Source organism: Clinocottus analis, unplaced genomic scaffold (genome assembly GCF_023055335.1).
Source record: "Clinocottus analis isolate CAN_PGR_092001 unplaced genomic scaffold, fCliAna1.0.p SCAF_11, whole genome shotgun sequence".
Lineage (NCBI taxonomy): Eukaryota > Metazoa > Chordata > Actinopteri > Perciformes > Cottidae > Clinocottus > Clinocottus analis.
In genome coordinates, this window is record NW_027175832.1 from 18,416,411 (window position 1) to 18,438,211 (window position 21,801).

The 21,801-nt window shown below is 44.2% G+C and overlaps 2 protein-coding genes across 3 annotated transcripts; both read left to right on the forward strand.

Moving 5' to 3' along the window:
- The first annotated feature begins 1,305 nt into the window (after nt 1–1,305).
- LOC137782413 (vang-like protein 2) lies at nt 1,306–18,704 on the forward strand. 2 transcript variants are annotated; one of them, XM_068571711.1, is made up of 8 exons: nt 1,306–1,362; nt 11,173–11,579; nt 12,574–12,697; nt 13,636–14,243; nt 14,471–14,604; nt 14,815–14,950; nt 15,056–15,299; nt 15,926–18,704. In XM_068571711.1, exons 2-8 carry the CDS (start codon nt 11,509–11,511, stop codon nt 16,184–16,186), a joined length of 1,578 nt encoding a protein of 525 aa, XP_068427812.1. In that variant the 5' UTR covers nt 1,306–1,362; nt 11,173–11,508; the 3' UTR covers nt 16,187–18,704. The 2 variants fall into 2 exon arrangements, with proteins under 2 accessions (XP_068427812.1, XP_068427813.1); XM_068571712.1 differs by lacking the exon at nt 1,306–1,362 and adding an exon at nt 1,558–2,023.
- Nucleotides 18,705–19,658: 954 nt separating this feature from the next.
- Nucleotides 19,659–21,351, forward strand: fcer1gl (Fc receptor, IgE, high affinity I, gamma polypeptide like). Its single transcript, XM_068571109.1, is given in 5 exon segments — nt 19,659–19,694; nt 19,697–19,807; nt 20,263–20,301; nt 20,777–20,806; nt 21,107–21,351. Coding segments are annotated over 5 exon segments (282 nt in total). The 3' UTR covers nt 21,173–21,351.
- Nucleotides 21,352–21,801: the final 450 nt, after the last annotated feature.

The following is a 21,801-nucleotide window of genomic DNA, read 5'->3' on the forward strand; positions in this document are numbered from 1 at the left end:
ATCAAACAGTTTCTTCTGTGAGGATTAAAGCGTTAAGCTTTGATCTTAAACTTATTAATTTTATTTAGTGTAGAACTTAAATGTCGTTGTCGTCTTGTGTCCGCTCTCACTGAAATTAAAACTTAAAAAAAACATTTTATTCTTCTTTCTTTTCTCCTTTAATTCTAATCTTGACGTTTAAATGTGTTGAAGTCTTCTTGGTTTGTTCCTGCAGTGATGAATCAGTCAGATTATACAATTAAATATTAAAACCAAGCATATTTTGTTGGAATATTTCTTTATAAAGAACAGACGGAAACATGGGCAAACAAAACTAAAACATTTCATGTTTTTATTATAAAAACACATGCTCTGTATTGTGGAAAGACGGTTATTTTTACATTAATTCAAGTTGCAAAATTGGTGATAACATGCTCATAAATCATGACCATTTAAAAAAAATGACATAACAAGTCTTTCAAGTATCTTAATGAAACTTACAGGCATTCAAGATGGCGAGATTCAACACGCTGAAAAAGACTTGTTACACACAACATCTTTGTAAATAGCTACACATCTTCTTTCTTTAAACATTGTAAAATATTTTGCCTCTTAAATTACGTGACAATAAATCAAGAAACAAACCATTAAATCCCATCAAACACATGTGAGCTGTAAAGGAAAAGCATAAAATAAATGCATTGACTTTATATGCACTGGTTTATACATCTAATATAAATCTAGTGATGATGACTGAGGGCAGGACGTGACTCACAGCTTTTTTACGTACTTTTTATTGAGTATTACAGGAAAGAAATGTCTCATTCTAATATTTCTTTGGCTCGGCACAGAGTTAGAATATCTAAACGTCTTGAAAGCTGCCGGCGTGCACACATAAAAGTGTATTTACAGCTCCACAGAGGTCAGACCGTATATACACACGTTTTCATGATGATGGTGGTGGTTTCGGGGGATTTTTTAGCTCCATAAACCGTCCCTCTGTTTTACGAGCCAAGGGAACCACTTTACTTTGTGACATTATAGTGTCTACTTCTTTTCACTGAGTGCATCCCATCAGTGTGTGTGTGTGTGTGTGTGTGTGTGTGTGTGTGTGTGTGTGTGTGTGACTGCGAGTTGTAATGGATGTTTTGTGGCCGAACACACACACACACACACACACACACACACACACACACACACACACACACACACACACACACACACACACACACGCAGTTTTCACAGCCCCCCCTCCCCCCCCCACCCTTGGGGGGAGAAACGGAGGCGGGGCCAAAGTGTAGCGGAGGCGGGGCGCGCGGTGCTACGGCTGACTGGAAAGAAAGTGGAAAGTGAGAAAATACCTGAATGGACAATCTGGAATAAGTAAGTAGTATTTTTGTGTGGAAGAAATGTGTTGAAATGCTGCTGGTGGGCACTGTGAGCGCTGCTTGAGACGCAGGAGGGAGACGGGGAGGACTCGGGGAGCCCGCAGGTCTCAGGTTTCCCCAAACAATAGTCGACAGGACGCGATGGTTGCCTTTTTTTTTTTTTTTTTGGTGGGTCGAAACCGCAGGGAACTTTAGGATCCTCACCGGCCCTATTGTTGCCCTGCGTGGGTCTGTGGAGCGATTTTAAACGTGTGGAGGAAGAGTGTCGTGTTCATAAATGTTACAGAGGATAAAAAGGGGTTCAGAGAGAGAGAGAGAGATGCGAGTGGAGGAAAAATAACCGCGTCCAGTTTGATTGTAGGCCGACGGTTTTTGAATTTGTCTCCTCGCTGAAGGACTGCTGGGAATTGTGAGTGCGTCCATTCATTTACAGTGTTGGGGAGAAGGAAAAAAAGCAAAGGCGGAAGAGAGAAGACGAGCATTTTTTTTTTTGGAGAAGGAGGAGAAGAAGGGGGGTAATTTGGCATCAGGACGCGACCAGTGGGGCCTGGGAGTCTCCCATTGTCCTGCCGAACCACAACACCCTCATTTTTCTCTCCTTTTCTTGGTCGCGTAACTCTTTCTGTTCGCCCCAAATGTCGCCGGACCCCCTCGCAGTAAGTCAGCCCCTCGTCGCGGCCGTGTGTGCATGCGGGATATCGCTGAATTACGGCTCCACGCGACCGCACCGACGAGAGCTACGATGTGTCCGAACGGCTCTCGCGCCGCTCAGAGTGCAACAGTGTTGCGTCGCTGCTGCAACTGTAGCAACAGGCCTGCTGGTTTATGTACCTGGTGGTTTATGTACCTGCCGGCTTCATAAGTAGGAGAAACAAACGATGTACTGCTGTAAGTACTCAGAGGGACACAGAGCACCAACCACTGCTTCCAGTGGGATTGTTGCACTGGTAAAATAATCCCATCAGGTGGCAATGGCACAGTACAGCTATCCATTTATGTGGGCTTTTGTCGACACGTGCATTAAAACAGTCTGTAGGAGAATGTTGAGTTTGTGTTTAGAATAAAGTCTAGTAGGGCGTAAACTCTTTTTTTATTTTAATCAAGTCACTTAAATGTCAAAAAACATGGTGAAGTTACATTATAGTTAAAGGTGACTTATAAGAAGTGATGTTTTCTTTTATCTTTAACCCAAATATATTGAATTCTAAGTATATAAAACAGATGAAGGCATTAAATCATCACATTGACGAAGTTGGGAACCAACAGATGACGTTTCTGCTTGATTAATAACCTAAAAAAATGTGTTTTGCTTTATCGTGATCCACAAACCAATTTATACTAATTGTTACCGTACTGCTGTTCTGTCAAGTCTGTCTTCATGCCTCAAGGACAATTATTGCTTTGGTCTAAGTCAGACTACAAATATCAGTAAACACAAACGAGTCTTTCCCAAATCCAAAAGTGTGAGTGCTGAAACTCTAAAGTGTCGTACTGCACCACAGACGATGACTACGTCTGAATCACATGCTACGAACTACACACTCGTCCTGTGTTCAGCATCATTATGTGTGAATCAAACAGGAGTTTGTATCTTTTTCGGATGTGCTGAACTGCAATTACCTCCAACAATTAGCACGTCACTTCCTGGAAGCCTCCTTCCTCCGTGAGATGCGTGATCCTCCCAGAAGTTACAGAGCTGTCTTGTTTTGTCACTAATGCATTGCATTGTGGGATATCCATGCTGGCTTAGTGTCCAGTGTATGATTACTTTAATGTCTCACAGGAAATAGTATGCAAATCATGTGTTGTTGGGTTTAATGCTGAGGTATCGGACGTACTAAAACGTCTCGCGTACTAAATATCATGTAGATACACAACCGCTGCATTGGGAGAAAGCTTCAAGAGAATAAAGCTCATTTGGTTCGGCTGAAAAACAATTAACCTCAGACAGACGCTGCTCCGGGTCAATGAGATCATGTTCGCATCGCCGCCCGCTATGAATATTTTAGCGAGCAATATTGAGTATTTCGCATTTTCATGCCGCTACTTCTCTGGTTTCTGACTTTGAGATAATCTCAATTAAGCTTTCGTTCGCCGTGGAAATAACATATTGATTTCTCAATTTCGGTGACGTTCCCCCTTTTTAATAAAAAGGTCAGAATTCCACCTTCAACCCTCGGCGTGTCCGATGGTTTGGTTCAGTTTATAAAACACATTTAAGTCCTGAACAAGTGAAAAACACATCACCGCAATCTAGACACGAACAAATACGGAATAAAAATGCACGTTAGTGGGTAAGTTGTTGCTTACTAAGTAAACCAAATAAGTATTTCAGCTGGAGGTGGACATTCTCCTGAGGGGGTCCGTGTTTGGGCTGTTTTCCATTTAAGTATAAAATAATTCCCGTAAGGACTGCTGCATCTGTCGAGCATCTAGTAAGAGCAGAGTCATCCTTAAAAGGCATGTTGTTGTTGTTAAGGCTTTCAAATGTCATTTTTAAATGCTTAGTGAACCACAAATTGGATAGCACTCAGCGTCCGCAGCAGTCATCTCTCAACCTGTGTCCTAGACAGAAGAAACTCTTAGTCGGCTGACACTCGTACGAGTTTGTGGACTTCATTTCTTTCCTCTGCGAGAATCAAGTAAAAGCAGCGCTTTGCATCTCGTGTTTCCCCAGAGACGTGCTCGTGAGCGTGGGGGGAGGGAACCCGAGGAGACGATACTGAAACTGTATTAAACACAACTATAGGGTTAATACTATTCATGGTTTGGCTGAACTGACCCTGAAACATGCTTGTCTAACTGGATTTATTATGAAATGTATTTGTCCCCCTCCCTCCCCGCCGTCTAATAGACCAGAGTCCTTCATCCGATCCTCGTCTATCTCATCGAGCCACTTCCTGTCCCCTCAATACTTTGTTTGGAGATGAAAACAGATTGTGTGCAGCAGCGGTCTCTTTGACACCCATCGCTGACCAGAGGACAGGCCTGTTGATTCAACCATATCCTGTTAGATTTACACACACACACACACACACACACACACACACACACACACACACACCTGCTCCGGTTTGCTAGCCATGTGTGCACAAAGGCTGACAGTAGCAGTTGTCTTGTTTTTGCTGGTTTTACTGATGTCGTTACAGGCAGCAGTGGGTGGTGGTCAGCCCTCTGCGTGTGTGTGTGTGTGTGTGTGTGTGTGTGTGGCCCTGGTATAGCGATGAGCCTCTTTGGCTGATGGACGCTGTGTGTGTGTGTGTGTGTGTGCACGCTTATTTTCACAGTTGGCATATCTGGGCCTCAATTGGCTGTTGGACAGAGATGGTCATCTCAGAGTCGTCGGCCCAGATTGCGTTCCCACCCTGACAGCTGCCGGCTCGGGGCCCCAGAATCTTTCATGAAAGCTTGATTTCAGGTTTTTTTAGGGGGTTTTGGAGGGAGAGAAGGAAAAAAGAGGCTATAAAATCCGACATCTGCTTGTTTTAAGTTAAGCGTAACGCGGCTGCATGTTCTCGACAAAATTCCTGACATTTTTTTTGTTGCTTTTAAAACATGAGTTGGAGCGATTTATTGCGCAGCATTAAATTACCAGACCTTTTTTTTCCCTCTTCCGTTTTTAATATCAACGTTTACTTTTTGAAAGGCAAGCTGAGTTTATTTGACACATATTTCTGACTTCAAAACTTCAAAGTCATTCACATGATTAACAGGAGACATTGGATTACAAATACAAGTATTTAAACACCAAATAAATGAACAAAATTAAAATAAAATAGGAAGCACATGAGCGCTAAGTAGTGTTACAACAGAACTTATAAAATACATGTAGCTCTCATTTTGAAAAGCTGAGATCAATGTTGGGGATGGGTATGTTGTTAATTTGCTTTTCTCTCTAGGAACCAAAGAAGCCAATAAAAAACTTTCCTTGAATAAAGGGAAAATGATCATTTATATATGTGAACCAGATTATGAAGCATCCGATGCCAGTTGTTCCTATGCGTGAAGAGAGAAACACCTCGGTTGGTACCAAAAGCGTAAGTCAGGATATTAACCCGTTTCCTGATCATGACGTGTTAGCTAACGACAAGTTTTTTTAAAGTGGGGTTTCATTTATTGACGCGAGAAGAAGTTGCTGTGACAAAGTTCTACACGTGTGATGCAGAAAAGACATTGAAAGAAGTGAAAAGAGGCGTTTTGAATTAGATGCATCCGTCTCAAATACTGTGATTGCAGTGAATACAGTCTGGGGCCCAGTTGGCTTGTCAAAGAGTGTCTTCGGTCAGTTAAGTTTCTGCTGTTGACTCGCGATCGCTTCGTGTTTCTAAGATCTCAGTAGCTTCGGCTCAGCGTGCACAGAAAACCGTTGTCGTTGCTTTCAGCTCACGATAGTTATTAAATGGTTTTACACTCCCTCTGGGCCGGGCCAAGAACCGTAGCGCTTCACAGGCGTGACGCCCTCGACGTCGCTGCTGTTTAATCTCACAGACCACACACCTACGCAGATTGCTGAACCGGCCCGTTGTTGGGGGAAACTCTTTTAAAAGCAGCCCAGAGCGTGAAGTGAACAAAGGTCATTTTCTTTTTTTAGAAGCCAGACTTTGACTTTGGAGGCTGGGTGGCGAGAGAGAAAAAAAATTAACCAGTTCAACATCCCCGAAGAATCCCCCACCACTGTTTGATTTGCAACGAAGGAGCAGCAGCTGATGCCGCGTGTTCGTAGAAGAGGCCGATCAAAAGCCATCGCGCGGCGGCCTCGTGGGTTGCCGCTTGTGTTCAGACGGCCGCTCGCGCTTTGATTAAACTTTAACGTTGCCGTGCTGACTGCGATGGACGAGGAGGATCCCGGTGAAGCTCATTAAGTAGGGCATGGGACACTGGGATGAATAGGAAACATTATCCATCTCCTCGCTGGACCACGCCCCTGTGGATCAAGCGCTGCGTCGTGTTCTCGCTCACGGGGCCGACGGGCTCAAGCTGCCGCTGTAGTTGTCGCTACAATAAGCCGTCCCTCTGTTTGCACGAGTAGAAAATGCACGAGGCCGCAGAGGACCAGGTAAAGGCATTCGGGTGGTTGTTATCTTGTGCAGTGATTGCAGGACAATATGCTCAGTCGCTTTCTCGCCGTGAGTTTGAGGGAATAAATGTGGAGCTGCAGCCGGCGGCATGTTTGCTGAGCTTAGACAGAAAAGGGCTCGTCTGGCTCTGTCAGAAGATAAACAATCCCACGAGCACCGCCTTTAAAAATCACTTATTAACACGTTGTAACAAATTCAGGGTGTTGTGTGCTTTACTGTTTCCCTGTCAAGTTACAAGTCACACACATATCCCCACATGCACTTTTTTTTTTTACACTTTTCAGTACAGATTAACGGATGTAAACGACATCTAATGTGTTCATTGAAAGCTTTACAGGTGCTTTTGGACAGCGGCAGGCTAGCTTTATGCTAACTTTATGCTAAGCTAGGCTAACTCGCTAACATAATTACCACACAGACAGGGCTGGTGTCACTCTTCTCGTGTAACACGCAGTAAGAAAACAAATGTGTGTATGTCTTGGCTAGGCCTGTGAGGTTCGAAGGCTCAGGATCCCAAAACACTGGATCCTACATTTCCCACAATGCACCCTGGTAAACACATGTCCAGATTGTAACAAACTCTTTGTTAGGAGTTGTCAAAGTGGAGATAACCCGAATGACATGGCCATGACATCATCAGGGTTATTTTTAAGTTGTTCCGATGCCTTTTAAAATAATTTGAGTGCATCTATTATCTATTATTATTGTCAGACACTAAGCTGAGTGGCGTTAACCATGATAAAAACAAAACGTTTAAATTGTTTAAAATAGCTTAAATAGCAAACAATGACTTGTAACCAACCAAACCGGCCACCTAGGACTCAAACAAATCATAAGCAAACACTAGAAAGGGAAGTACGTGTCAAAACAGTGGGAGTTTGTGATATATATTTCAGTCGTATCAACCACCGTGCTCAGGTTCAAATTACAAACCAGTTTCTTTTCTCCATTCAAGCTTTTGTCTCTTCGTGAAAGACGTGAGGTTTCGCGTAGGATCCGCTTTGAAAGACCACCCTAACCACATGCGCCTTTTCACTCCACATGTGTCTCATTAAGGGGAAAGCGGGTCAACGGTAAGTGTTATGACGTCACGTTGACACGGCGGCTGAAAGGTCAGCCCCGCAAAATGAAAACAGGAGGAACTTCCTTGTGAAGCCTCTTGTTTCTTCTTCTACCCCCCCTCTCCAATGAAAAGCAGCCGTCTCACAGAGAGAAACCCTTTGTTTAACCTGCAGAGATGCAGATTACGTCATAAATATACCGCTCAAAAGTTAAGAATACAAGGAAGCAAGTTTTGTTTGTGACTAAATCATATTTTCATTATAATCGTGTAGGATTCACAGCCGTGTCAGACGCTTGTTTTTAATGTTCATGGTTTTTACTGTGTATGCAGAGCTGTAATTCAATACTCGCCATGTAATTATATTGTGAATGAAACCCTCAGAGGAAGATGTCAAGACTTCCAGTCAGATCGCGTTAGATACTTAAGACTATACTTTAGTTTTTGCATCAAACAGTATTTAAAGAAGTCTTGTCACTGCCGATATGGAGCTTCATCAGTTTGTTTAACTTGACCCATCCCGATGTGCAGTAATCCTATTTCATGACACGGTTTGATAGACATTTAATTTGTTATACATATTCAGGGTCCTCTGAGGAATGACCTTTAATATTCGGGTAATGGTGATGTCAGACTTTTTATCTGGCGTCACCATCAGGGTGAAAAAACAACCCACGAATCTATGATCTGAGCTTTCAACCACCTTTTTCAAAAAGAAAAACATCTGCACATGTGCTTGAAATTGACTGCATTCATGGTCTCCATGGGATGCATCATATTTGGCTTTGGTGACCTCCGCTGTTGTAACCCCATCGGGCTAAAATTTCCAGTTGTACAACAACAAATTTGACAGCAGATTGCCCTGAAGTTTACTAAGCTCTCAGAGGATTATCTCTCTGCATTTCTTTACCTTTTCACCTCAGAATCAAAAGGTAAAGTTTGCACATTTTGACTTTATCTCTGAGCGGCGCCCTCACAGCAAACCTCATTTATCGCCACAGTCTTCGCTGATAAGACTTGTTACTCATTTAATTGCTCCCTTTTGGATGCATATGACCCCCCCGCCGGCCTGTGGTACTGGTTGTTACACCTTAAGAGACATTCGACATATACTTATGCAACATTTCTAAACATTTCATGATGCAGAGCAGACTGACAAATATTTGAAATCTAGTCAGAGTTGCATCTCTTTATCTGACTCTTACAGGGCCATTGTTTCGGGGGGAATATGCTCAGTATCACTGTGATTGCTTAATTGTTATTTTCACGAGGCGGCGGATAAACATCACGAGGCCGAGCGATGAATTCAGATTGTTATTTTGGTCCGAGGTTTCTCTGTCTGGCAGGACAAGTTCCATCCTAAACCTCCCCGGCCGTTAGATAAAAACACTGTTTAGATTGAGTTTATTGCCGGTCTAAAAAGCATGCGGTTTTGCCTGGGGAGTCTGTAACTAATCTGCCTCACCATATTTCCTACTTCGCTCCACTTAAAGCCGCCTCTCCATGTGAATCGGCGGTGACGATCTGCAGGACAGATCTGGAATCTTGTCGTTTTCCTTTTTTTTTTTTTGTCTCGATGTGTATTTCAGCTCCCGAGGCGATGCGACTGTGCAGCTGCGTGACATTCTCCGGGAAGATTCCTTCCCTTGTTGCAGAGATGAATCATGTGGTCAGCGCTAACCCGTTTACCGCCCTTTTTATGTGGCGTGGAAGCGCAGCACGACCGTGTGTACATAAGATGCTCGTTCCTCTGCCATTACTAAAGATAAAAGGTCGCTGATGATGACACACAAACGAAAAGAAAAGCTGTTACTCATTTCAGTTCAGAGGTTTTTGGAACGAGGCGCGTTGAGGTTTTGCACATGGCTGCAGGGGATTCAACATCTCCTCTCGTCTGGTAAGACTTAGTGGGGTTTTCATTGGTCCTCAAGTGGGCGTGTCCTCTTTTGACAGAATATTGAATGCAAGAGTGCGTAAGCAATATGATGAGGGCGAACTCGCCGGCCAGCTTGGTCGTCGCAGACCATTTGGCTCGAAGGGAAGTGGAGTCTTGATCACAAAGGCGTTGATGGAGCAGAAGAGCCCCATTGAGTTTAGACCAGGACGCCGTGAGACAGCGAGGTCCCGCCCACTTCCACCAGCGGTCCAATGAAAAGCCAGCGAGCCCCTTTTTTAAAAAAAAAAAAAAAAATCAATTAACCAGCATATGACAGTCCAACATCCGTCACGCCGTAACACTTTTATTTGGGCCGATTTTCTTTCCGTCCAAAGTGGTCGGAGGGCGGCGTGAGGTCAGGTTTCCCCCGGCAACTGTCAACCTCCAACCCCCCCGCCCCCCTCTGGCCCGCACACCCTCTTTCATCGCCATGGCAGCGGAGGGGCCCCCGTTTCCCGGGGGACGAGTGGGAGCGCGGGAGGGAATGTGAGACGGGGCGAGGAGGAGAAGGTGAAAACGCAGTAACGCAATATGGCCGCCATTGTGAAACGAGCTGACGCCGGGCGTCTCGGCGAGGGGAGACGCCGGTGAACCTCGCCGAGGCCGACGGCTGGGTTTAGTGCGTTGATGTGTGTGTTTGTACTCGGCGTGTCGGGGCGAGAGGTGTGAGTCACACGGGGTCAACAACCACCGACACGGACCCTGACTTCACACGCGTACATGTTTCATTCCCCGCTGGAACCTGGTCCCGACGGCCTCTGAGGGACTATTTATTTGTGATAAATTAGGCACTTTTGTTCATACCTGAACTCAAATTGCTCTTCCAATGTGAGGATGTGCTGCTTCTCTCCGTTTTTGTAGGATTTTAAATCCATTCAGGGTCCTTACAGTCATAAAAAGTCCAGTAAATGTGTTGTATTCATGTGTTCATGACGTTCATTTACGCTGAGTTTGAAATAATTAACTTGATTTTAAAAGAAAGAGGCTCAAAATATAAGCAGGCGTACTTATTTAACACAATGTTTGTTTATGGAAATTCGGTTTAAAGTCATAAATCCACTGGTCAATATATTCAATATATTTGGGTGTTTGGACTGATGATGATACTTAATTGTTGTTGTTGACATGTTTATTTGCATCACAGCAGCTCCATTTGCATACTTTCAACAAAGACAATATAATCCAGACAGTCCAATGTTCATTTGACTTACATCGAACATTAGAAGTGACTCTTCTGTCTGACCCTGTATCTGCATTTACTATTATCATTATTACATAAGTTTCCTAGCAGTTTCCTTCCTGGTAACACCTTTTATTTTTAGTATTTAAGTTGTTATGTACATCTTCTTCTCTGCTTCTTCTCCCTACAACGATTTCATACTCCTAAAGAATAACACTACTTAATAAATCACTTAATGGAGGAAGTGTTTCGGTCGAAGCCTCCAGTGCGTGGTATAAAGTAGGAAGCTCAGAATAGACCGCGGGGAGCTTTGAGTCTATCCGTCTGCGTCTCGATGAGCCGGTGTGATAACTGCTAGAAAACACGAGGCGGGAAGTTCGCCGTGAAGTGCTGGAAAAAAAACCAACCTTTGCTTTTATTTTCTAGTCATGTTTAACCTTTGGCTGGTTCAGAGTCACTTTAATGGACCTTCATGCAGACCAGATGAGATGAGGACAGCTGTGTGTGACTCAAGTTTTTAAGCATCCCTCTCCATTTGCCTCCTCTTTCAGGTCCCAGTCACCTCGGCGCTCCCCTGCTGCGACTCTCCTACCCACCGTCCTCTCCTCTCCCACCCCTCTTCTTCCTCCTCCTCTTCCTCCTCTCTGTAGCCTCCCCTGCTCTCCCACCTCCCTTCTCCTGCTCCCTCCTCGTCGGCCTCCAAGATAGATTCCCTCAGGAGCAAGGTTGACCTGCTCAAGCTGCCCCTGGCCCTCACCACCAAGTCCATCTCCGAGCGCAAGAGCCAGCTGGGAGGAGTCGGCGAGCAGCGGTGCTCGGGGGGAGGCGGAGGAGGCGTAGGTGGAGGAGGCGGGGCTCGCAAAGCCCGCTCACCGCCGACCCGAGACATGGACAACGAGTCGCAGTACTCGGGCTACTCGTACAAGTCCTCACACTCCCGAAGCTCCCGCAAGCACAGGTCTGTCACATGCATTTGTGTTTCTTTTTTATTCACGCGGCCCGGTCGCACAAATCACAGATGTTCTTCAAAGGGGCTGGTTTTGTTTTAGAAAAATAGCTAATTGTGGATAATTTGACTGATTATAGCGATTATGATGTATGATAATAAAGGAATAAGAGCCGTCCTCGATCAAAGACATCCTCGGTTGACTAATCAATTTGTTGATTTAATTGAGCGTTGAACTGAGTTTCTTCGCAAAGAATCACCCGGAAGAAAGTTTCTTGGAAACAAGTAATTCAGTAAGAAATAAAACTAAATAAAACTTAGTTGACGAAGAACAAAACAGCTGATTATTCTTATCTACTGAGAGGGGAAGTATCCCTACAGGGATGGATGATTTTCACGTCATTATTACATTTATTTTGATTGAAAAGCATATACAAATGACCAAAATACAAATATCTTTTCCGAAATCTGTAGGTTATGATCTTCAGGTCGAGATATAATCTCTGGAGCTTAACAAGATTTCATTTAAAAATAGTATTTTGATGCAGATTTTTGCAAAAATTGCAGATGTTCCAAGTGTCTTCTTACTTTTGGCAATTTCAAAGGATAAAAGTCTACGATATGTCGCCAAATATATATATATTTTTAAATATCTATATCCACAATAAGTTCCTGTTGAACCAGAGCAACAATGGCAGCAGTGCTTCAGCTTATCTCAACAATGTTTTTATGTATTTATACATAAAAACATCGTAAAACTTGTACAGCCTCGCAGCTTTTGAGAGGATTTTGGAGATAAAAATGGCGTTCACAAACATTTTACTTCAACTTTAGGAGCAGTAACCAAGAAATCAGAGTGAATTTTGTGAATCATGTTTGCGTCGTGTTTATCGGCTAATTACAATAAATCAGGACAATATAGTAAATCACAGTTGAAGAACATGAGTTCAGCCAACGCATGCGGTCACTCCTCGCATAACGTTGTGCGTTTCTTTTCTTCTTTCAGGGATCGGAGGGACCGGCATCGCTCGAAGAGTCGAGACAGCAGCAGCCGTGCAGACAAATCCGTCACCATCCAGACTCCCGGAGAGCCGCTGCTCGATGCCGAGTCGACCCGCGGAGACGAGCGGGTCAGTCCTCGTGTCGCTCATTGGAGACTTCTTGTGTTCTTTCCCGTCTGGTCAGTCGGTTGAGAAGGAGCAGGTGTCGCCTGGTGGCCCTAAAATACCGAAGACGTATTATATTAAGTCTAAAGAGGCCCGTGCTCATTAGCGGGACGGAGGATATTCGTTTGTTCCTGATATGAAGTGAAGAGGCGTCCTTCTTTAAATAGTAAATGTGTTTGTGTTGAAGCTTAACCTCAACCTTCACTCGGGCCTCATAGATCCAGAGGGTCTTAATTTCTTATGTAACTTCATAGAATATGAAAACTTTTCCGGATTTATGACGGCGTGTAGCCCTTTAAGCCCTCACCCCTAATCCTATTAATTGTTTGAGGTATTATTAGTAGCCCTGATTTCTACGTTTAATATGATACCTAACATGCTTTTCTTTAGTTTTTTAAGATTCATACCATGTTTTTCTTTCTTGATTTTGACCTTGTGACCTGATATAAAAGCATCCCCTCATTAGTGGAATAACTCAACAGGGTTTAAGAGATTTTTCTTGGTTTTCTTTTAGAATTAATGCTACTACATCTGTTCGGCTCTCTTTACGTCCAAACATAAGTGTCTTATAAACATCTTGAGTTTCTTCCTTGACGCAAGTTGTTTGATTAATTACTTAATCGTTATTCTCTAAATGCACGAGCCAGATCAGGTTAATAATTGTATTCAGTTAAGAACATATTTTGGTAAAAACCTACCGAAAAGCTTGCATTTCTTCATACTTTTTGAGTTACTGTATTTATTATTTGCTGCTGTTTTGTCGGAAACAAACCCCAAAACAGAGAGAATGCAGCGTTAACACATGAAGCGTAGACTTCTATACAACCAGAGGAGTCGCCCCCCCCTGGTGGCCGGGAGAGAGAATGCAGCTGAACCTTGCTATCTGTGTCTCCGTCCGACAGGATGATAACTGGGGCGAGACCACCACGGTCGTCACCGGCACCTCCGAGCACAGCATCTCCAACGAGGACCTGACCCGCATCACCAAAGACTTGGAGGAGTCGACCCCGCTGGAGTGCAAGCGCTTCGTCGGCCCGGCGCTGGGCGGCTGCCTGAGCTTCTTCGCGCTGGTCACGCCGCTGGCCTTCCTCATCCTCCCGCAGGTCCTGTGGCGCGACGCCCTGGAGCCCTGCGGCACGCCCTGCGAGGGCCTCTACGTCTCGCTGGCCTTCAAGCTCCTGGTGCTGCTCATCTCCTCGTGGGCGCTGTTCCTCCGGCCGCCGCGCGCCACCCTCCCGCGCTTCTTCGTCTTCCGCTGCCTGCTGATGGTGCTGGTGTTCCTCTTCATCGCGTCGTACTGGCTGTTCTACGGCGTGCGGGTGCTGGAGCCCCGGGAGCGGGACTACAGGGGGATCGTGGAGTACGCCGCCTCGCTGGTGGACGCCCTCCTCTTCATCCAGTACCTGGCGCTGGTGCTGCTGGAGGTGCGGCACCTGCAGCCGGCCTTTTGCCTCAAGGTGGTCCGGAGCACGGACGGAGCCAGCAAGTTCTACAACGTGGGCCACCTCAGGTCAGTGAGACAAAGAGAGACCACCGGGAGGAGCTTGTGATGCGTTTGATACTGAACACAGGGCTCGTACGGTCATGGGAAACCTGGAAAGTCATGTTATTTTAAAATGAGAGGCCTGGAAAAAAAGAAAAGATGCTCAAAATATAAGCAAGCATACATACAGGCATCTATATAAATGTTTATTATTTTAATTAAAACTATTGTCTCTCATTCATGCTGTGTTTCAGTATCCAGCGGGCGGCCGTCTGGGTGTTGGACCGATACTACAGCGACTTCTCCGTCTTCAACCCGGCTCTGCTCAACCTGCCCAAGTCCATCCTGTCCAAGAAGATGACCGGCTTCAAGGTCTACTCCCTGGACGGTAATCCTCGCTGCTTCGGCGCCCGTTTCCTTAATCCAGAACTCGTTCAATCCCGTACACTGAGGTTAAACCTTCACCGCAGCATCATGCCACTTCTATCCCCGTAGCTCCGCCTCAGCGTCCTCTCACTTTGAGTATGAGCATCGGTTTATTCACCTGAAGTGCAACCCGCTCACCCCCCTTTTCCTCCGCATGTGTGTCGTCTTGCAGAAAGCACCACCAATAACTCCTCGGGTCAGTCGCGGGCCATGATCGCGGCCGCCGCCCGGAGGAGAGACAACTCCCACAACGAGTTCTACTACGAGGAGGCCGAGATGGACCGCAGGCTCCGCAAACGCAAGGCCAGGTGAGATGCCGTCTTCACTTCAATGAACACAATTTGCTGGTGTGTTTGACTCTGCTAACACGCCCGACTCGTGTTGTAACCGTACCCCCCTCCTAAACCCTCCAGGTTGGTCGTGGCGGTGGAAGAGGCCTTCACACACATCAAGCGTCTCCACGAGGACGAAGTGGCCTCGTCCCCCAAACACCCCCGGGAGGTGATGGATCCTCGGGAGGCGGCTCAAGCCATCTTCGCCCCGATGGCCCGAGCCATGCAGAAATACCTGAGGACCACCCGGCAGCAGGCCTTCCACAGCATGGAGAGCATCCTCACACACCTGCAGTTCTGCATCACACACAACATGACGCCAAAGGTAAAAAAGAGTGTGGTCACCGCGGCTAAGAAAAGCATGAATAAACAGAAGTTTGTATCTTTAAATTTGTCCTTCTTGTTTTCGCAAAGTTACATTAAATTCAAAGAAATTGAATATTTCTCCACTGAACAGCCCTTTACCCATCACACAGTTGAATGAATAAAGGAACTGTGTGAAATATGTTCTCAGGGTGTTGAGTCCCGTCTTTATTACAGCCCGACCAGAGATGTACAAAAACATTTAGGCTACTGCTACTAAGACGTACACGCGTGGTATTGTGTTCGACAACTGCTGAAAAGTCTTGCGCCTGAAATAACTCACATTATTTAATAGTAATAACTTTTAGGAATTGACGCAGAAGATGTCATACATCATTCAAGCATATCTTTATATTTTAAAACACATTCTAAGTATGATCTGTCGTTCATTGATTGTTCTTATTAAACATTTTAAATCAGCAATCAAAGATCTTAACAGGGAAAAAAACTGTAAAAAGCGTTTTCTTGATAATTGACCTTCTTCTTCTTCTTCTTCTTCTTCTTCTTCTTCTTCTTCTTCTTCTTCTTCTTCTTCTTTTTCTTCCCGTCCTCCTCCTCCTCCTCCTCCTCCTCTTCCTCTTCCGTCAGGCCTTCCTGGAGCGCTACCTCTCCCCCGGCCCCACCGTGCAGTACCAGCAGCAGAACGGCAGGGGGCGCCAGTGGACGCTGGTGAGCGAGGAGCCGGTGACCTCGGCGCTGCGGCAGGGCCTCGTCTTCTCCCTGCGCCGCCTGGACTTCTCCCTGGTGGTCACGGTGACGCCGCTCCCCTTCCTGCGTCTCGGGGAGGAGTTCATCGACCCGAAGAGCCACAAGTTCGTCATGAGGCTGCAGTCGGAGACCTCGGTGTGAGGAGTCTCCTCCCCCCTCCTCCACACCTCCCTGAACGCTGCCCTCTCTTCGTGCCCGCTACTGCTGGATCACTGATGTGGCGGGACATGCCGAGGCCACCTGGTCAACTCCCATCCCATCATTTCCCCTCGAAGAAACCTTCTCGAGGAGAGTCTGACTCCTCCCTCCCCGTTTCTACGGTCATCACAGACGCTCTGATATCAAACTGTGATCAGCTCGACGATTGTTCAAACCTGGAATTAAACAGATGCCTTGACTTTTTTTCCCTCTCTCCTTCACCTCGCGTTGTGTTGACGTATTTGTATTTCTACGACGCGCTGTAAACACACAACACTTCTTTTCTACTGAAGGGGACTTTGTTCTCTCCTCCGGCCTCATCTGTTGCTGTAACCACTGGACTACTTTTACACATGAACACACCAGAGGAGGAGGATTACGTCACACGTGTCACTTCCTCTTTCCTGTGTCTTATAAAACAGACGAGCTGGAGCTCCTGACGGTGACGCTGGTGTACCACTTCTCTGTTCCCGTCAAGACGACAAGTTTTATATTAAAGGGTGTGACTTTTTTTAGTTTTTTTTTTTTTTACACTTACAGAATGTAGCATTATGTGCTTTGTATTAACACATGGCGTTGTTTCTTCATCTGTAAAGAACAATGGGAGATCTGTTCACGATTGTCTAAATATGCAGGTTTTGTTTTTATTCTACACTGGCTGTTTTTTTTCTACGATTTCCTTTTTTTTTTTTTTTTTTTTTACAGTTTTAACAAAGAAGACTAAACAAATACCCCCGTCGGTGCCTGTTATTATCATGCAATCTTAATCATCTTATTTCTCCTGGATATGGATATTAAAGCATAAGCCTGGTGTTATTCTCAGTTCTTCTCGCTGTCAACAAATCCAATGAGAAATACCAGGAAAAAAACATGTTTCAGTACTTTCTTAGCTTCTCTAAATCTTTCTGGAAAGTCTGAAATCCATTTTTTTAAAATGCTTTTACTTTACAAACATATACTTTAATAACAAACTGCTAAAACGGGAGTAAATGTCGTTGATGGGCTTCATTTTTAAGCTTTTATGCGCTAGTGAGAATTATATTAACACATATCGGTCCAGCTGTGGTAGAAAAAAGTTTTAGTTCCACTAATAATACACTTTAAGGAAGATGAATTGATTTTGTTTGTTTTGGGTCTTTTCATGGGATTTATTGCGAATAAGAAAACTAGATTATGTTTTACGGCTTCTCATCTCCTGATGTGAAGTGTAAATGCTCGCAGATTAAATGAATCTACTTCCTGTGGATTCAGCCAAACCAGACCTATTAAAAGAACCACCAAATTGAAAAGTCGCATTAATGACATCACTTCCTGCCGCCCACAAGCTGCCTGGAAAAATATCAACAGACGATTCCTCTGAAAAAATACATTCAGACAGTTTCTCAGCCCGACGTCCAACTTTAGTGTTTCTGACGCCTTCGGCCTCGCGGCCGGCCTCGCTCACCGAATGGAGTTGCTCGGTTGTGATCGTGGCGGTTTGAAGAGGAAGAGGAAGAGGAGGCCGCCGTCACAGACTTCATACATGACCATCCTTCAGGTCTCACAGTAACGTTTCATCTTTGTGACACCTGAGCAACTCTGCTGGGAAAAGTTTGGGTTTATTGACAATATTCCAACACTATGTATATTGCTATAACTGTATTATAATATAATGTATGTGTAGTATCACAACTATACATATATTCAATATGATGTATTTATTGTAATACGACTATCTGAATTGTCAGGGACAGAACAACTTGTGGACCTTTTATATCAAGACGGAGAAAAATAATTAAATGAAACAACCAATAAAACCTTTTAAATAAGTTAACCCGGTCAGAAGGCATCAGAAAAAACATTAAATCATAATCATAAAAGACAACGGTTGGGAAAGAAGCTTAAAAAACTAAAATCAAGTCTAAAAACATGCTCACTTGCTCCTAAAGGGAATAAAATCTGGTCGCTGTGTCTGTTGAGATGCTGAAAGCTTTGGACACCTGTTGGTTTTTACCAACTGTTGATGGGTTTGTTTTGATATATATATTATATTTACATATTTATATCGATGCAGCATTGAGCACCCGTTGATAATTCCAGGTGTAAAAGCACTGACCTGGGATCAGATGTCCATATCCAGGTCTAGTCCGCTTGGTAATACCAGGCTCAAATGAGTTTATTCTTCTTTTTCTTTCATCAATACACACCAGGAATTGTATCCTGAACCGGCAGCTGTGTAGTGAAACTATCAGCTGACGTTTATGTTTTTCTTTTTAATGCATTTCACCAAAAAATCCCAAAACCAGACGTGTGATTGTAACTCCTCTCTGCAGCGCAGCGCCGCCCTCACCTTGTGCACGGTGACCACGCTGCCTCCATCTTGTCGACAGCCTTACTCCCCAGATGTGGAGGCGCAGCGATGGGGCACATCTGTCCCTACACTGCCTCCTCCTCCTCTTCCTCCTCCTCTTCCCCCCCCCCCCCCCCCTTCCTCCAGGTCCCCCAAAACTTACTGTAACGCCGAAACTCGCCTGATGTAAGACTTGAGTCGGTCTGTGAGCCACAACGCGACACATCTGCATCCTTTTTTCTCTTCCGGTCAAAATGCAGATGTTTTTCAACACGCATGCTACAGTTTTTATAAAATTAACTTGTTTTATATCATTTTTGAAGGTGCCTAAGTTATGACGATGCAATTCTTTTCGAATGTTTTTACTTTTGAAAAAAACAAGTGGCCTGTAAAAACTTTTTTTTGTAGATTTGTCTTGTATTTTCCTCATTTTTTGGTAACCGTAGCTTGTCTAGTGTGATAGGCCTTTTTTCCATTATTAAACCATTTATTTCTGACACGTCTTCTTGGTTTTGTCCCTGACGTCATGGCGTGATAGGTCGGTGAAGGTGAAGGTGAAAAAGTGAACAAAATGACCGCCTTGGTTTGTGTATTCGTGGTGTTGTGACAGTAACACACATTCTGCTTTCTGTTCTAAAATGTGTGTGTTCTCATCAATCGCATTGAAGGCTCTGTGTCACTGGGGCAGATTCCACCAAACAGCAGCTGTGTGCGTGTGTGTGTGTGTGTGTGTGTGTGTGTGTGTGTGTGTGTGTGTGTGTGTGTGGCTTTGGGGGCATTTTAACTAGAGTATTCTTCTCTGCAGAGAGGATGAAGGTGTGGTTTTTAGAGGAGAAGAAACACGGACAGAGAGCCCCGGACTTCCTGTTCTCTGCTGCTCACACACTTCATCGCTTCACACAGTTTTTTGTTCATCAGCTCTCGCCGACAGACGACCAGAGAGCGACAACACGGACCCTCTCGTCTCACCTGAAGCCATTCCAGCCGGTAAGATGCAGCGACCGGTCCCCACCTGCACCGGGGAGACTTTTCAACACACACACACTTGTAGCACTGAAAATGCTGAGTTGGTGGGTGGAGGAGAGGATGATGATGATGATGATGATGGTGGTGGTGATGGTTAATGGTGTGTTCTGTGTGCAGAGGCCGTTGGAGACATGAACATATGTTACGTCCTGGATGGGATTCTCATCTTTTACGGCATCGTTCTCACCGTCTTGTACTGCAGACTGAGGGTAAGACAAACAGGAACAACACACACACACACACACACACGCTAACACACACACACACACACGCGCGCCACCATGATGAGCGGCTGAAAGGGCAGAACTGTTCCTTACGGGTCTGTTAATGTTCTTTAGAAGGATAATACATAAATATGTGTATTTCTAATATTCTAAAAGTGTTTTGCAATGAAAAAAAAATCATGGAAATTAAATCTTTATAGAAATATGAAATATTCTGTTGTGAATGAGCGTTGCTACATTTATGTATTCATATTTTTTAATGTACTTTCATGCTCATTGCAGCAGCGTGGGAGACACCTTTCATCCGTCTTTTTGCATCTTTTTGAACATTACGTCACTTCTGCCGGTTAATTTTCTCACGTTGGAGTTTAATTCATGCGTCCTGATAAACAATGAGTGAATTCCACAGTAATATGTGCTTCCTGATTTATCTCTGACAGATGACTCCTCCCAAGAAAAAGCGTGCCAATCCGCCTGAGGTAAAATTCAAGTTGTGTATTAGTGTGTGTGTGAGTGTGTGTGGGACCTAAAATATCAAACAAATGTTGTTTTCTTTTCGCTTTTAGCTCCATTTTAGCTTCGTTTTTGTTTTGGCATTTCACCCTCAAAAGTAGTTCTGCTTTAAAGCCAACCTCTATCACTCATTTCCTGTCAGCTCGAGCTGACCACGACCAACATTATTTATACACACACAGTCACAGCTTCCTCCAGCGTTTCATCACACCAACATGTCTTATCCCACTTCCTGCACGCACAAAAATGACCTTTTGATTCTCGATCACAATCCTCGAACATTAGAGTGAGCGAAATGGCTCGAAGGATGGACTAGATTTCTTCGCACATTGTGACTCCCAGTGCTCTGTTGTGTTAAAAAAAATGTTATCAAGATTTTATCAAGATTTCCAACAACCGAAGCTCACTTGTTAATATCTCTGAATTGTTTTCTTCCCACAGAAGAAGCCCGCTGAGGGAGGCATCTATGCGGTGAGACCTCTCTCTCTAATTATTAAAAAGACATTTAAAAAGACACATGATGGAAAAGTGACAGCTAAGGCCCAACAGATGGTGAAGAACCTTTTTATTTGTATGTTATACATATATGTATCTATATATATAGATATATAGAGATAGATATTCACCTTCCTGGATGTCAGAAAACAATAAATTTGACTAAATTTGACACTTCGACTCAGGAAATGCTTGTTGCATTGTGTTGCCGAAATGTGCTTTGACCTTCCACATCAGGTGTTTACTTCTCACTCGTTTGGTGTCTGTTCCCTGCAGGGTTTGACCAATCAAAGCACTGACGTCTACGAGACCATCAAGGTGGATAAAAAGACCATCGTCTGACGGGTTCGGGGCAGAGATGCAGGCCGAGCGCAGCAGCAGAGCTTTATAAATATATCGAGTTTCTTCCTTTTCTTTTTTGTAAAAAATAATATTTGTATTTAGCACAGCGCGTGTGAAATGTTGCATCCTAAATTAATTTAACAGGTTACTAATAAAGGCTTTGCTCAGTGTGTTCCACAGCTGGTTTTACACAAGTTCCTCGGAAAACAGAAGTTTGAAATTTATCTTTCGTTTCTCTCTGTGTTCCCTTTTCTCAGTACTTTTACTTCACTTCATGTGAAAAAACAAACAAATAATATGTTCTACAAATTGATTTTTTTTGTGACTTCTTCTAATGTCCTTCTGTCTGAACAACAGTCCTAAACCCGAAGATTCAGTTCCTCAATTATGTAAATGAAAAAAAAACAATGTGTAAAACCAGCTGATTCAGATTTTTAATCCAAAACAGAAATTATGAAGATTAGGAAACTGGAAGTTGAATTTTGGGGCTTTTTACAGCAACTCTCTATCAGAGGAAATACTGGATGTACTCACCGTGTTTACAGAGTTTAACTAATCTCAAGCTGATTCAAGTTAATTTAATTCAATATCACAATGTTAAAAAAACTACGTTTTAATTTCCACGATTC